Source organism: Alligator mississippiensis, chromosome 1 (assembly GCF_030867095.1).
Source record: "Alligator mississippiensis isolate rAllMis1 chromosome 1, rAllMis1, whole genome shotgun sequence".
Taxonomy (NCBI): Eukaryota; Metazoa; Chordata; order Crocodylia; family Alligatoridae; genus Alligator; species Alligator mississippiensis.
The window spans coordinates 130,437,778-130,452,562 of NC_081824.1; the positions used below are offsets into that span (position 1 = coordinate 130,437,778).

General features: G+C 46.1%; 1 protein-coding gene across 3 annotated transcripts in view; it reads left to right on the forward strand.

Moving 5' to 3' along the window:
• CCDC170 (coiled-coil domain containing 170) overlaps positions 1-14,785 on the forward strand; it is a 124,075-nt gene that overhangs the window by 87,854 nt on the left and 21,436 nt on the right. For all 3 annotated transcript variants that reach the window (XR_002090546.2, XM_014605499.3, XM_019488311.2), the window contains 2 exons: positions 5,541-5,741; positions 13,981-14,154. Coding sequence is in view for 2 of the 3 variants with exons in the window: in XM_014605499.3 (XP_014460985.1) it covers positions 5,541-5,741; positions 13,981-14,154 (375 nt within the window). In the remaining variant the exon portion in view is untranslated. The remainder of the gene's footprint in view (positions 1-5,540; positions 5,742-13,980; positions 14,155-14,785) is intronic.

The following is a 14,785-nucleotide window of genomic DNA, read 5'->3' on the forward strand; positions in this document are numbered from 1 at the left end:
GCCAGCTAGAGAATTTGTGGGACCATTAAATGACCAAGGTATAAAAGGGGCAATGAGGGATGATAAGCTATAGCCAAGAAGCTAAATGAATTCACTGCATCCATCTTTACCATAGAGGATACAGGGAGTATCCACAGCTGATCACTTCTTAGTCTCAGGGCAGAGGTGGGTAGACACTATGGCCTGCCCACAGTGGCATAGGGAAAGTGCCCATAGACAGTGCTTCTCCCTGTGGCAGCATGGGCAGAGGGCCCACAGCCAAAGTCCCCTGGTGCTGAATGCTAGTGAAGCCCCATGCCACAGTGGCTTCGCAGGCTGGATCTAGTCCATGGACTGTAGGTTGCTGACCACGGGCATGCCCACATCTTAAATATTATTTGGTCTCTACATTTCAAAAAGGATATAATGGAATTAGAAAAGATACAGAGAAGGGCAACCAAAATTATCAGGCTATGGGTGGGGGCAGAGACAACCGTAGCAGGGTGCAGGGCCTGGGGCAAATTAGCCTGTGTGTGGCCCCTATAACGCTGCGAGGGGCAGGGTTATGGCTGCTCCGCCTGGCTCCTGCCTGACTCCACAGGGCTCCTCCCCAAAGTGTGTGGTCCAGGGCAATCGCCCCAATTCACCCCCCCCCCCCCAAGAATGGCCCTGGGTGGGGGGATGTGATATAGGTTTATAAAATCATGGAGGGCAGGATAAGGTGTCAAGTCCCAATTTCCAGAATACAGTAAATAGGCGGAACTATTGAAATTAACACGAGACAGGTTTAAAACAAAAAAGAGAAAGTATTCTTTTTTTTTTTTTACACAATGCATAGTTACCTTATGGAACTCATTGACACAGGAGGTTGTAGAGCAGAGGTTGTGAGCTGCATCCAGCCCACCAGATGATTTCATACAGCCTGCAGTCAGGTGCCCACCAATTAATTGTATCCAGCCTGGCCTGCAGCTGCTCCTGCTGCACTCTGCATGGGGCCGAGCCCCACCCACTTCCACCAGGGCAGCACACTATGGCCCCAGCCCCAGTCAGCATGCACAGCACCCTGCCAGCAATAATTAGATTCTATATATGGAATATTTATAAATGTATTATAATTTCCCATGTATACAATCTAATTATTGAAGGGTTGTCTTAAATTTGTTCCCACACCACTGCAGTGGGGAAAGCAGGAAGAGCAGCAGTGGGGCAGGTGGTGCTCCCACTTGTCCCCCCTGCAACCTGCCCCCCTCCCTGGTGGTGCCTGCACCCCTGCTCCCTGAAGCCCCTCCCCTTCCTGCAGTCTCTATCCCTCCCCTTTCGTTTACTGTCTGGCATAGCTCATACTCGTTCCCTTCCAGGCACAGAGCACATGCAAGCTGCACCCCTGCACAGCCATGCAGCAACCATGGCTGGGCAGGCAATGGAGTTTCCATGTGCTCCGTGCCTGGGCTGGAGCTGCCCTGATGGTAAGCAGGAGAGTGGGAGAAGGAACAGAGACTGCTGCAGCTCTGACTCTGGCCCCAAGATACCACAGTACAAGTTTATACTTGAATCCAAGACAAGGAGATTTCTTCTCCATGCTGAATGGGGGAAAACAATCTTATCTTTGATCTGAGTAAATACTTAAGTAGATAAGTATTCTCCCTTTAAAGCAGTGATTCTCAACCAGGGTCCTACAGCACCCTGGGGAGTCTTGAGATCCTTTCAAGGGTATTATGGGATGCCCCACCATGTTATCATTGTGAGATATGGAAACATGATTCACAAGGTAAATAGGTAAATTTCAAATAGGAATACATAGCGCTAAAAAAATTTGGGTCTGTTGGTGTCTATTAGCTCCTGTTGGTGTCTTTCACCATTTTTACAGCAGAACAATTACTTTATTATTTTTCCATAATCAAACAAGGAGTGAAAACTAAGACCTGACATTTTCTGAGGGGTACCTTGAGTCTAAAAGGGTTGAGAATCACTGCTCTAAAGCATCTGGTATGTACCACAGTCAGAGGATACTAGACTGATGGACCTTTGGTATGAGCCAGTATCACGCTACTTATGTTCTTATGTTCATTCTTAAACAAAGAATATTTTCAGGAATGATGTAATTTTTATCAAGCCAAGAGTTATAAACCCAGGAAATGTAGCCTAAAGGATAAACTTAAAATCCATCCAAATGTTAAATTGTGGAGATGCACTCTTTACCTCCACAGTGTTTACATTACAACTTTAACATAATAAAATGGGAAGAGAGAGGAAAACCTTGCTTTCTCCTCTCTTTATCTTCTGTGACCATTAGGTGGTTAGTTTAATCATTTGAACAAATTTTAAAAAAAGTTGGGGAGGAATGATTAGCTCCCTTGGCTTTACAGATGAACTTCAGTAAATACCAAAGAATAAAAAAAAATCATATGTTTGTGAGGAAAGCCTAGTGTTTCAGCCCCATGTCCCCGTGAGCCTTAGGTTTAGAGAAAAAGGAAATAATCTGTGTGCCCTGTCCCAAAGTGAAACCTGCTCTTGATGACTTTGGCTCCCAGGAGAGGTTCTTTATTAAGATCAGACCTTGCAGTAACTATGTCAGAATGGATTTGAGCATGTTCTAACTGCATCATTTCCCAAGGTACAAAAGCTGTTGTGCATTTTTAGAGCTATTTCTGTGGTAAAGCTTCCTCCATCAAAAATGGTTTTTAACTTGGAGCACTCGTGTATGGCTCCTTTTTTCTTTTATGTAGTGAACTGCTTTTCTCTACTAAAATCATAAAGCAAAATACTTAATAAGGCCCTTGTTCTTGCAGATTCTACATCTGTGCTGATCTTTTTTGCTTAAGTGGAATCCCACTATATCTCAGTGTGAACTAATCCCTTTTGTACAATGTACAATGTATAAAGTGGCATCCAGTGGAATGATTGAGTCTTTGGTGATATCACAGAGGAGATCCTACCCTTCCCCAAAAGTTTGTACTAGCCTGAAGAAAATGACCTTCAGCTGTGAGTCAGTAAGCTTTTCAACATAAATTATCCAATGCTGATCTGTGCAGCTGTTGTTAGATTGCTAATGATACCCAAGCTAGCTAATTTCAATTTTTCACCTATATCTCTACGTTACAATGTAGTAGCCACTTTCATGATGGCAGCGTAGATATGCTCTTGTACCTGATGCAAAGCTCATTAAAGTCTGGAAATTATTGCTGACACTAATAGGTTTTGATTCAAGCCTTAGTTGTTCCCCATTGAAGTAAATAACCCAGTTCCCAAAGATTTCAAAGTTAGCATTATTAGATATACATTTCACTACCCAAGGGTGAATTCACACTTTTTCCATCACTGCCACGGCTGACCTGTGTTCTGCAAACTCAGTCTAGTTTTACTGTTTCAGGAACGATGTTTCTGTGGTTGTGTGTTTATATAATACAAAACCTTCCTTTGTGCCTAAGGAGCTGTCCATTTGTATACAGAGGGGAAGGGGAAATGGGGTGAGGCTGGACTGATCTGATTATGCATAGTGAGCCACAAAGGGGTCAGCTGGTGGAGGGTTCTGTGCCACCAGCACATCTTTCCTGGGCCAGACATAAAGGACTAGATCTATTCCTTAATGAGATATGATGCTGAATAACATGTGGGTGGGTAGTGGTTTTCTCTCAGTTCTATTTTGTTTGCTGCTTTTTCTCTTTGCAATCAATTATATTTCCATAAAACCTTTTCAACCTGTGTAAATTATGCTGTTGGAGTTGAATGCTGATCTTAAGGTGAACTTTGATGCAGTGATAACTGTCATTGGAATTAATCATAGTTTTCTGTGCCTGGGCAGGCTACTTTGTGAACACAAGGCCAGCAGATGGGAGAAATAAAGGAAGTATTTGGATAAATAACAGGGTGTGAAACTGCAACTGAGCAGATAATAAAATATTTGACCAAATACCTATATGGCTATAAAAGTAGGGAAAAAAAGCAAGCAATTTCTTGACTATGGCCAAATAATTGAATATTTGGCAGTGCTTTAATTAGCAATTTGCTGCTGTTGAGCACCAGGTTATGAGTGATTAATTTTGAATTATGTTAATTGGTTGAAATAAATCTTGTATGTATAGCTTTCACATTGTTAGTGTAGTGTCATATCATACAATTTTGTCTCCTCTGGTTTTGGCTTTAGCTATACTAGGGGAAATTTATTTAGCAAACCTATTTAATGAAGTGATTTGTTCAAAAACAATTAGCACCCAACGTGGACACCATGACATGTTTCAAGAATTTCTTTTGATATGCATTGTAGTGTTGACCAAGACCAGCTGTAACACATTCTATGCTGGATGCTATTACATTTTTAAACTCCCCTTAATAAAACATTTTTTCAGAATAGGTGTAGACTAGAGTTTGTGGGCATTTTTACATGTGCACTGGGGATGGTGGGGAGGGGAGCTCTAATTAGAGTGGCTCTGAGTAAAACGCCTGCAGCGTCTTGTGTATCAGTGTCCCTGCACTTCAAAATGGCAGCAGAGGCACTTAAACTAAAGCTCACCAAATAAGGTTTAAAGCACCTTGCCACCATTTTGGAGCATGGAGATACTGAATACATGAGGTGCAGAGGATGCTGGAGCGTGCTAATTACATGTTCCAGCAGACTTGATTAGTCAAGTCTGTTCCTACGCACTATAATTACAGCATGTCAGAACAGCCTCCCCACCTGTCTGTAGGCACCTGGTGAGCCTACTTTTACTCGAATTATAGTATTTATCCAAATCTAAGACAGCTTCAAATTTAAAATGCTACTCCCTATACCTTGCCCCCATCCCACCTTCTGCTGTACTTCTGCTCCTCTGGGGCAGTCAGCAACAGCAGCAGCCTTAGCCTAGCCCAGCCAGGAAGAAACAGTGGCTGTTCCTGGCTGGGCCAGATCAGGATAGGAACCAGAGCAGAAGGTAAGAGGGGCATGGGAGCAGAGGGTGAGTGTTGTGCTGGGGGGGGAGGGCAGGGACAGACTGCAGGTTCTCCCTATATACCCTGCAGTCTCCCCCATACTCCCTCAGCTGCAAGTCCCCTCCCCCCTCAAATGAGCCATCCTGGCCTGGGGAAAATGGTGGTTCAGCTCTGAATTTAGGTCCAAGGCTAGGCCAAAGCTGGAGCTGAGCTGCCACCTGCCCTAGACTGGTACTTGAATCCAAGTTGTGGGGAGAGGGGTGACACGGGACCTCATCTTGGATTTGAGTAAATATAGTAACTGTTTGCCAATTAATTCAAGCTAGTTAACATCTTTGGAATGTTTATGCAGTTTTTATATTAAAAAAGTAGCTATCTACTTTCAGTTCATGGGCATATCTTAGATATAATCTCAGTGTTACTGTCTATTTTTGATTCAGTGACTCACGGAAGCAGCTTTTTTAGCTGCTTCTATAATTTTTTCTTATAGTTACACCAAAGGTTTCCCCCCCTTACTTTAAAACAACTTTTATTTGGGGAAAAATGAATTTATTTTCTACTGCTTTTAATAGTTTTGGGGATGAGCATTTTTATGACTTGGACCTTTATGTATCAGTTAACTTAGTCTGTCTTGTTTGTGTGCTTGCTTCTAGATGATGTCCCAGTTCGAAGCCCAAATAGCTAAGCTGACAGAACAGTTGGAGATTCAAACCAGGTCATACCAAGATGCTCTGCAAGGGGCCAGGAAAGCAGAAAAACAAGTTGAAAGTCTCCAGGATCAATTGAGGCATCTGGAAGGAGAATTGGTATCTGGAGATGTGCAGAGAGATGGTTTGAAAACTGAGAAGCAAAAAGTAATGGCATAAATTATTTCCCATTTGTAGAAATGTGACCTGCCACCACCCCAAGATCCTGGCCCTGGCCCTGGCCCTGGATGCAGCTGTCCACACAGCTCCCAGGCAGTCACCATGGGGCTGGGGCAGGAACGTGGGTGGATCACATCGGGCTCTGCCCTGACCCTGTGCTGTCATGGACCCATGATCCCGGAGTCTCCATGGAGACCAGCTGGGAGCTGCAGGATGCAAGGGTGGGTGGGGAACTGCGTCCAGGGTCAGGGCTGCGATTGTGGGGTGGTGACAGTGCAAGGTTGGAGCTGGGGCAGAGCTCCAATCTGCTCCCTGCACATCCCTGCCTGCAGAACTCATGCCCATTGCAGGGGTGTGCAGGCAGCAGATTGTGGCTCTACCCTGGGCCTATGCTGTCATCACCCCAAGATCCCAGGGTTTCCCCAGCTCTGCCTGCCCATCCCACTTCTGGATGCCACTCCCTGCCAGCTCCCAGCTCCATCCCAGCCTCCCAGCCTTGCACTCTGCCCGTGTGCGTCCCGTCCCTGGCAGTGGGTACAGGGTGAATGGGCGAGGGCACCTGGGCAGCAGGGCTAGGTCCAGCAGTGGCAGCCAGAAGGAGGTGCCTCCAGGGCTGCTGGGAAATGGAGACCTGCTGCTATGCTGCCTCAGCCCAGCTGTGCACCCGGGGATGGCAGGACCAGTTGCATGCGGCATTGCTTGAGCTATCCATCATGCTTGGGCCGGGTGGTACCGAGGGACCTGCCACAGGCTGGACAAAATCCCTCCATGGGCTGGATCTGGCCCCCAGGCCATATTTTACCTTCCCCTGAACTAGATATTAGGGTGAAAAAAAAAGCCCTTTTAAGGTAAAAAATAAAACAGTTAAGGTAATAAAGCATTGAGAAAGGCTACATAGTTGCACATGCAACATCTGTCCATGGTCCAAGCTGTTTATATTGGTACAAGAAATATGGGGAATAAGCAGAAGGGATGGGGAACCTAGTTCATATATAACATTACAGTCTAATTGGAATAATTGAAACTTGATGGGACAGGTCTACTGGAATACCGTCATGGGTGGGTATAACTTGTTTAGGAAGAACAGATAGGGGGAAACACACACATGTTTATTCTGAGGTACAGAACAAAGTGGGAGGTTGACTGGTTGAAAATCTCTGTGAAGGTAAAAGGAGGAAAGATGAAAGGCAGTTTCCTGGTACGTGTCTGCCATATACCACCAAACCAAACCAGTAGTGGGAGGTGAAAGGTGAACGAGACTTTAAAAAAAACACACTCACTGAAATATCTAAATTACAGGGCCTGGTGCTTGTGAGGGGTATAATTTCCACGATATTTGGTATTATGATATCATGATATGATACAAGGGTAATACAGCAATGTACAGATAGTCTAGCACATTTTTGGATTGTGTTGTAAACACCTTTTTGATGCAGATGGTAGCAAAACTACCTCCAAGAGGAGCTCTTTGTGACTTGCTACTTACTAATAGGGAGGAATTGGTTGAGAATGTGAAGGTGGAAAGCAACTTAGGTCACAGTGAAGATGAAATGATCAAGTTTGTGGTCTTAAGGAAAGGAAGAAAGGAAAGCAGCAGAATAAAATCATTGGGCTTCAGAAAAGAAGACTTTACTAAACTTGGGGAATTGCTGGGCAGGATCTCATAGGAGGCAAATCTGAGGACAAACTAGTTCAGGTGAGTTAGCGGTATCTTAAAGAGCCAGTAGTAAGAGAACAAGAGCTTGTTATCGTTACACAGAGGAAAGGATTAGAAACAATGAGAGACCAGCTTAGCTAAAAGTAAACTCTTTAATGACTTAAAAATTAAAAAAGGAGTACAAGCTGTCTGTTATTCATTTGCAAAGGATGAATAATAGACAACTTTTCATGTAGGGATAAAATCTGGAAGGCTAAGGCACAAATTGATATATAGCTAACAAGGGCCTTAAAAGGCAACAAAAAAGTATTCTATAAGGAAGTTAGAATTTTGAAAGAGGCCAGAGGAGAGCAATAAAAATGGATAAGACATCTGGGAAACATAACATACAAGAAAAGGTTGAAAAATCTGGGATTATTTAGTCTGAAGAAAAGAATGGGGGATAAGAAGGTGGAGATGCTTGATAACAGCTTCCAAATACAAAGGGGGTTGTTGTTAAAGAGGATGGTAATCAACCTTTCACTGAGTCCATAGGGAATAGGGCAAGAAATAATGGTTGCAACAAGGAAGATTTCGGTTAGATATTAGGAAGATCTCTCTAACTATGAAGGTGGTTAGCTACTGGCATACTAGGCAGCCATCGATCCTCTGGATCACGGTGTACATGTAAGAGGTCTAATCACCAAGACCTTTGATGTGTATGCGTAGGCAAGAGTATGGAGGAGTGGATGTTATGCAAGACCAACCATCCCCCCGCTTTAGCTCACTGAGACAGAATCCAAAAATCAGAACAAATCCAGACATTCAGTGCGTCGATGGTTGTAGCTTCTGCCAGAGAGCAACAGATAAAAACTGCTGCTGACTGCCTAATGCCTCAGTGAGGACACATTTTGGTCAGGGTGATGTCCCTTAGCCTTTCTCCAACCAAGGAATACCCAAAAGGCAGTGATGGTTAGGGTTTTGAGGCACCCTATACTTGCCTTACTTTGGAGGTTGCAGCATGGTGGTATTTTTAGGAGCTACTCTGCCATGAGTAGCCCCACCATGTTGCCACCGGGCCCTCCAGTCAGATACAGTTTACGGTCATACCTAGAACCAAGCTGATGGCATAGTTTACTGAGAATTTCTGTAATTGCCGTGACTGAAGGTCTTTAAGTACAGTTTGGACAAGCATTTATTTTGGCATGGTTTGGAGAGGGATGTTCCTGTCCAGGAAAGGTAGTAGGACCAGGTGACCTTCAAAGGTCCCTTCCAGTCCAACTTTTCTATAATTCCTCTGGCTCTCCTGCTCAAGAGCAGAGCTAGATGCTGATTTTTTTGCCTCTTCCTTTTCCAGGTCTTTTTGCCTCTTCCATTTCCTGGGTCTAATTAGGAAAAAAATATTCTGTTCTCTCAACCAGAGGATCACAACTGGGTTTGGCTCCTTTAATCTATATTGCAGGTTGATCTTGGGGAGAAGATCATGTGGAGAAGGGAATAAAGGCTAGGGAAGACTGTTGAACTGACTCTAAAGCCAGTAGTGTGTACTTTTCCCCCACCCACATTTGTCTCTGATATTATTTTTATACAGATTTTTCAACAACTGTTCATATTATTTCAAATCAGTTTGAAAAGTTTGTCCCTGGCTCCGGCATGAGACGCATGGACGGAAGCCCATTGCGCTCCCGTTGAGCTCAGGGACCCCCAGAACCTCCCAGCAGCACCCCAATCAGGACCCCCAGTGCAGCCAGAGGTAGGTGGGGCCTGCGACAGGGAGGAAGGGACCCCAACCCAGTCAGCTGAAGGGCAGCTGAGTGGGAGTCGAGGAAAGATGTGCCCTCCCTGGCTCCTGCTTGGCCCAGCCCCCGGGGAGCCATGCGACCGGTCCTGCCCAGTGTATGAGTCAGGGGAAGGGGGGGCACTCACCTATCCCCTTCTTCCATGGGGCAGGGACATCCCAGCCCCTAGAGTGGCATGGCGCTGTCGACAACCCCTTCTGCTCATGCGCGCAGTTTAAAAAGGGCCCGCTGACACCAAAGCATCAGTTTGTCCCTGGCTTCAGTGTGAGATGCATGGGTGGAAGCCCGTTGCACCCCTGTTGAACCCAGGGACCCCTAGGACCCCCCCAGCGGGACCCTGATCAGGATCCTGCAGTGCAGCTGTAGGTAGGTGGGGCTCATGGCAGGGAGGGAGGGACCTCAACCCTACTGCCAGGCCCTTTACCCCCTGAAGGCAGAGGGTTAACCAAGGTCACCTTCCAGGGCAAGGGAGGGCTCGGGGATCTCCCATACTGTCCTGCCAGGGGGTGGACCAAAGTGGTCAATAGCCCCAAGGCCCGCTGCGTGAAGGTCCCCTCTCCTCTGGAGCTTTGCAACAGGTATGAACCTCTTGCAGTCTCAGTAGACCCTGCAGAGCTGCCAGCTCCTGCAGGCAATGCAGGCTCACCCACAGCTACCGTCCCTGCTCTCCCTAAGGCCACTTGTAGAGTAGTCGTCATGGGAGACTCCCTCCTGAGGGGGACTGGGGATCAATTTGCTGCCCTGACCCCTTAGACCAGGGGGTCTGCTGTTTCCCAGAAGCCTGTATCCGGGACATGGCTAAACTCATCTGGCCCACTGACCACTACCCTATGCTCCTTATCCATGTGGACACAAATGACATGGCTCGGAGCAATCCTAGCTGGGTCATGAGATGCTACAGGTCTTTGGGAGAGAGGCTTAAGGGGGTGGGGGCACACGTGATATTTTCCTCAATCCTCCTGGTTTTTGGCTATGGGCTGAGGAGGGAGAGGAGGATTGAGGTAGTCAACCAAAGACTGTGGTGCTGGTGTCATTGTGAAGGCTTTGGCTCCCATGATCACAGTCCACTCTTTGGTGAGAGAGGCAGTGGTCTGTTGGGAAGAGACAGCCTCCACCTCACTGTGCTGGGGAGGAGACTTTTCTCAGCCCGACTGGCAGACCTGCTTGACCAGGCTTTAAACTAAGCCCGCCGGGGGATGGGGGACTACTGCCACTGCAAGCCCACTGGGCAACTTTTGCAAATCCAGCAAGCTAAGGCACTTAAGGGAACCCACACCTGCCTCAGCCCCGGAACGATGTGTAGGGAAGGCAAGGGCTCCGAATGGGACACTTATGTGCCTGTACACCAGTGCCAGGAGGTTGGGGAATAAACAGGAGGAACTGGTCCTCCTGCTAAACAAGAATGACTACGATCTCATAGTGATAACGGAGGACTCCACCTATGACTAGGCAACAGGTATAGATGGGTATACCTTGTACAGGAGAGATAGTGTGGACAAACGGGGCAGGGGCGTAGCTCTCTATGTCAAGGAAAGCTACGCGTGCCTGCAAGCTGACATTGGCATCCAGGGTGGATGACTGGAGTCTCTCTGGGTTAAAATCTGTGGTGAACAAGGCACAGGGGACGCAATGGTAGGAGTCTACTATAGACCTCCTAGCCAGGATCAAGAGCTCGACCAGAAATTCTCCAGGGAACTGCCTGAGGCTGCACACTCCTGGTGCATGCTTGTCATGGGAGACTTCAACTACCCAGACATCTCATGGGACGAGCACTCGGCTAAATCCAAACGGTTGCAAGGCTTCCTCATGTGCATGGATGAGCTCTATCTGACTCAAGAAGTCTATGGACCAACGAGAGGCAAAGCACTGCTCGACCGGGTACTAGCAACAGGGGATGACTTAATCAGCAACCTAACAATCAAAGGGAAGCTCGGAAACAGTGACCACGAGCTGATCACCTTCACCATCTGCTGTAAAGCTGGCAACTCAGTCAACAAAGCAGAAGTCCTCAACTTCAGGAAAGCTGATTTTGACAAGCTCAGGAGGCTGGTTGGTGAGGCCCTAAGGGACCCAAAGGGGAGTGGAGTTCAGGATGAGTGGTTGCTCCTCAAGGGAGCGATCCTGAAAGCACAAGCAATGCCTATCTTGTCTCAGAGGAAAGGCAGCAAAAGGGCACAGCAGCCCCCTTGGCTCTGCAGGGAACTAGTGGACCTCCTGTGTCTAAAAAGAGAGACCTATAAAGCATGGAAGACTGGATCCACCTCAAAGGAAGAGTATTCTGCACTGGTCCAGACCTGTAGGGAGTGAACCAGGAACTCCAAGGCCGGGACTGAACTCCAACTGGCTACACACATCAAGGATAATAAAAAGTCCTTTTTTAGATATGTGGGGAGCTGGAGGAAAAGCAAGGGTAACATTGGATCACTGCTAAACCATATGGGACAACTGACAGCCAACACCTAGGAAAAAACCAACCTGCTTAATGGGCATTTTGTATTGGTTTTTCACCAGCCCCAAGGGACGGCCCTGCTCAGTATTGTACGGGATGGCCAGGGTGAGGGAGAATTGTTACCCTCCATCAATGTTGACCATGTGAAAGAACACCTTGAGAGGCTGGACACCTTCAAGTCAGCTGGCCAGACACTTTACACCCCAGGGTACTTAAGGAGCTGGCAAGCATCATAGCTCAGCCACAGGCATGGCTCTTCAAGAACTTATGGTGCTCAGGCGAAGTGCCCGAAAATTGGAAGAAGGCCAATGTGGTACCTATCTTCAAGAAAGGGAGGAAAATAGATCCGGAGAACTACAGGCCCACCAGCCTGACCTCTATCCCAGGGAAGATCTTGGAAAAAATTATCAAAGAGACCATTCTTGACAAACTGGCCAATGGCAACATGCTGAGGGATAGCCAGCATGGGTTTGTTGTGGGTAGGTCTTGCCTGACCAATCTTATGTCCTTCTATGACCAGGTGACATATCACCTGGACAAGGGAGAGGAGATTGACACCATATATCTTGATTTTAAAAAAGCTTTCTATCTGGAATCCCATGATCATCTCATAGAAGAACTGGCCAACAGCAGCCTTAGCTACATCACAGTCTGCTGGCTGGGGAACTGACTCCAAGGTCGGACCCAGAGAGTGGTAGTTAACGGAAGTCAGTCATCATGGTGTGCAGTGACCAGTGGTGTCTCCCAAGGCTCTGTCCTTGGGCCTATACTCTTTAACATCTTCATTAATGATATGGACATTGGTGTCAGAAGCGGACTGGCCAAGTTTGTCAATGACACCAAACTTTGGAGTAAATCGTCCTCACCCGAGGACAGGATGGTGATCCAGGCCAAACTTGACAGGTTCAGAAAATGCGCGGATGAAAACCTGATGGCATTCAACCCCCAAAAATGCATGGTACTCCACGTTGGGAAGAAAAACCTGCAGCATGCTTATAGGCTCGGCAGTGCTACGCTTGGTAGCACCACGGCTGAAAGGGACTTGGGGGTCATAATTGACCACAAGATGAATATGAGCCACCAGTGTGATGTTGCAGCTGATAAAGCGAGCAAAACTCTGGCTCACATCCATAGATGCTTCTCTAGCAAATCCCAGGATGTCATCCTTCCGCTCTACTTGGCCCTGGTGAGGCCACAGCTGGAGTACTGCATCCAATTCTGGGCTCCACAATTTAAAAAGTATGTGGAGAAGCTTGAGAGAGTCCAGAGGAGAGCCACACACATGATCAGAGGGCAGGAAAACAGGCCTTATGATGAGAGTCTGAGAGCTATAGGACTCTTCAGCCTGGAAAAGCGCAGGCTCAGGGAGGACCTGGTAGCTACCTACCAGTATATAAGGGGTGTACATCAGGATCTGGGGGGATGCCTTTTCACCAAAGCGCCCCAAGGGATGACAAGGTCAAACAGTAACAAACTCCTCCAAGACCATTTTAGGCTGGGCATAAGGAAGAACTTCTTTACTGTCCAAGCCCCCAAGGCCTGGAACAAACTGCCACCAGAGGTGGTGCAAGCACCTACTCTGGACTCCTTTAAGAGACATTTGGACGTTTATCTTGCTGGGATCCTTTGACCCCAGTTGCCTTCCTGCCCCTGGGGCAGGGGGCTGGACTCGATGATCTTCCGAGGTTCCTTCCAGCCCTAATGCCCATGAAATCTATGAAATAGGACCTAGGGTAGGAGTATAATCTAATGGGTTTAAAATGTTGTTTCTCCTTCCAGAACAATTGAGAATAGCTGTCATTCTTATACAAGTTCTACTTATACTCTGCCTCTTGGGCTAGCTATGCTAGCCAGTGCCACATGCCATAATAGTTTATAACTAACATGCTAAATAATGAGGTCAGGGGTTTGTTTGTTTGTTTTCAAACAAATACCTATTAAAAAAGAACAATTTGAGAAATCTTTGACAGTCGCATCATCTGTAGAGCATACTGTTTCATTTCATCAATAAATGGTCTTAGTTTGCCAGTACAGAGGAACTGCTGGAAGTCCATTTTAGACTGGACATAAGGAAAAACTTCTTTACTGCCTGAGTTTCCAGAGTCTGGAATAGACTCCCCCCAGAAGTGGTGCAAGCACCTACTCTGGATACCTTTAAGAAATGCTTGGGTGCTTATCTTGCTTGGGTGATCTGATCTCAGCTGATTTCCTGCCCCTTGGGCAGGGGACTGGACCTGATGATCTCACAAGGTCCCTTGTGTCTATGAAATTGGTTTAGATTTTCAAGGACTTGAGGGGAATTTAAAAAAAAATATTTTCTAACTCTTTTGTTTCTTGTTTCAGTACCTGACATTTCTGGAACAACTTTCTGATAAAATGAAGTTGGACAGAATAGCAGCTGAGATTGGTTTTGACATGAGACTTGATGCAATTCTGGTTCGGGCAGAGCAGTTGGTCAAGCTGGAAGGCGATGCAGTAATTGAAAACAAGACCATGGCACACAACCTACAGAGAAAGGTAGTTGAACAAAAGCTAACCTCATCATCTGTTTTACAGGTGGATGTTCTTATTATTTTCTTTCTATAGAAACCTGGTTTAGGACCCCATTGTATTCCCAAGCATAGATACTATTTGCAACCTTAAAGAGATTTTGCTGAATACATTTCCATATTCACCAAGTCACTTACAACAATTATGAAGTTGGTTAATTGAAAACAAAAAAACACTTTTGCACACTCTTAACAAAAGTACGGCTTTTGTAGCATATGAAAAATAGTAAAAGTTATTGAAACCTAGAAAAATCCCTTTTTGGCCCAGTCAACACATTAAATTCACCAGTTATCAATAAAACATAACTTTCCTAAACCTTGATTCCCTTAGTATTTTAAATATTCAGATACAGGTAACAAATTATATCAATAGCATAGTATCTTTGTATGGTTTGGGTCAAACACCATCAGACATCTTACATTTAGTAATAGTAAAAGCAATCTCAGGTGTTAGGTGCAATATGTATTCAACCATCCAGGAAGGAGTGCAATATTTTACCATAAAAAGAATGACTCGGAGGCATGATGAAGGAAGTACAGTGATGTGATAAATGGTGACATACAGGAGAACTAGATAAAAGTGAGCGTAACCCAGAGCA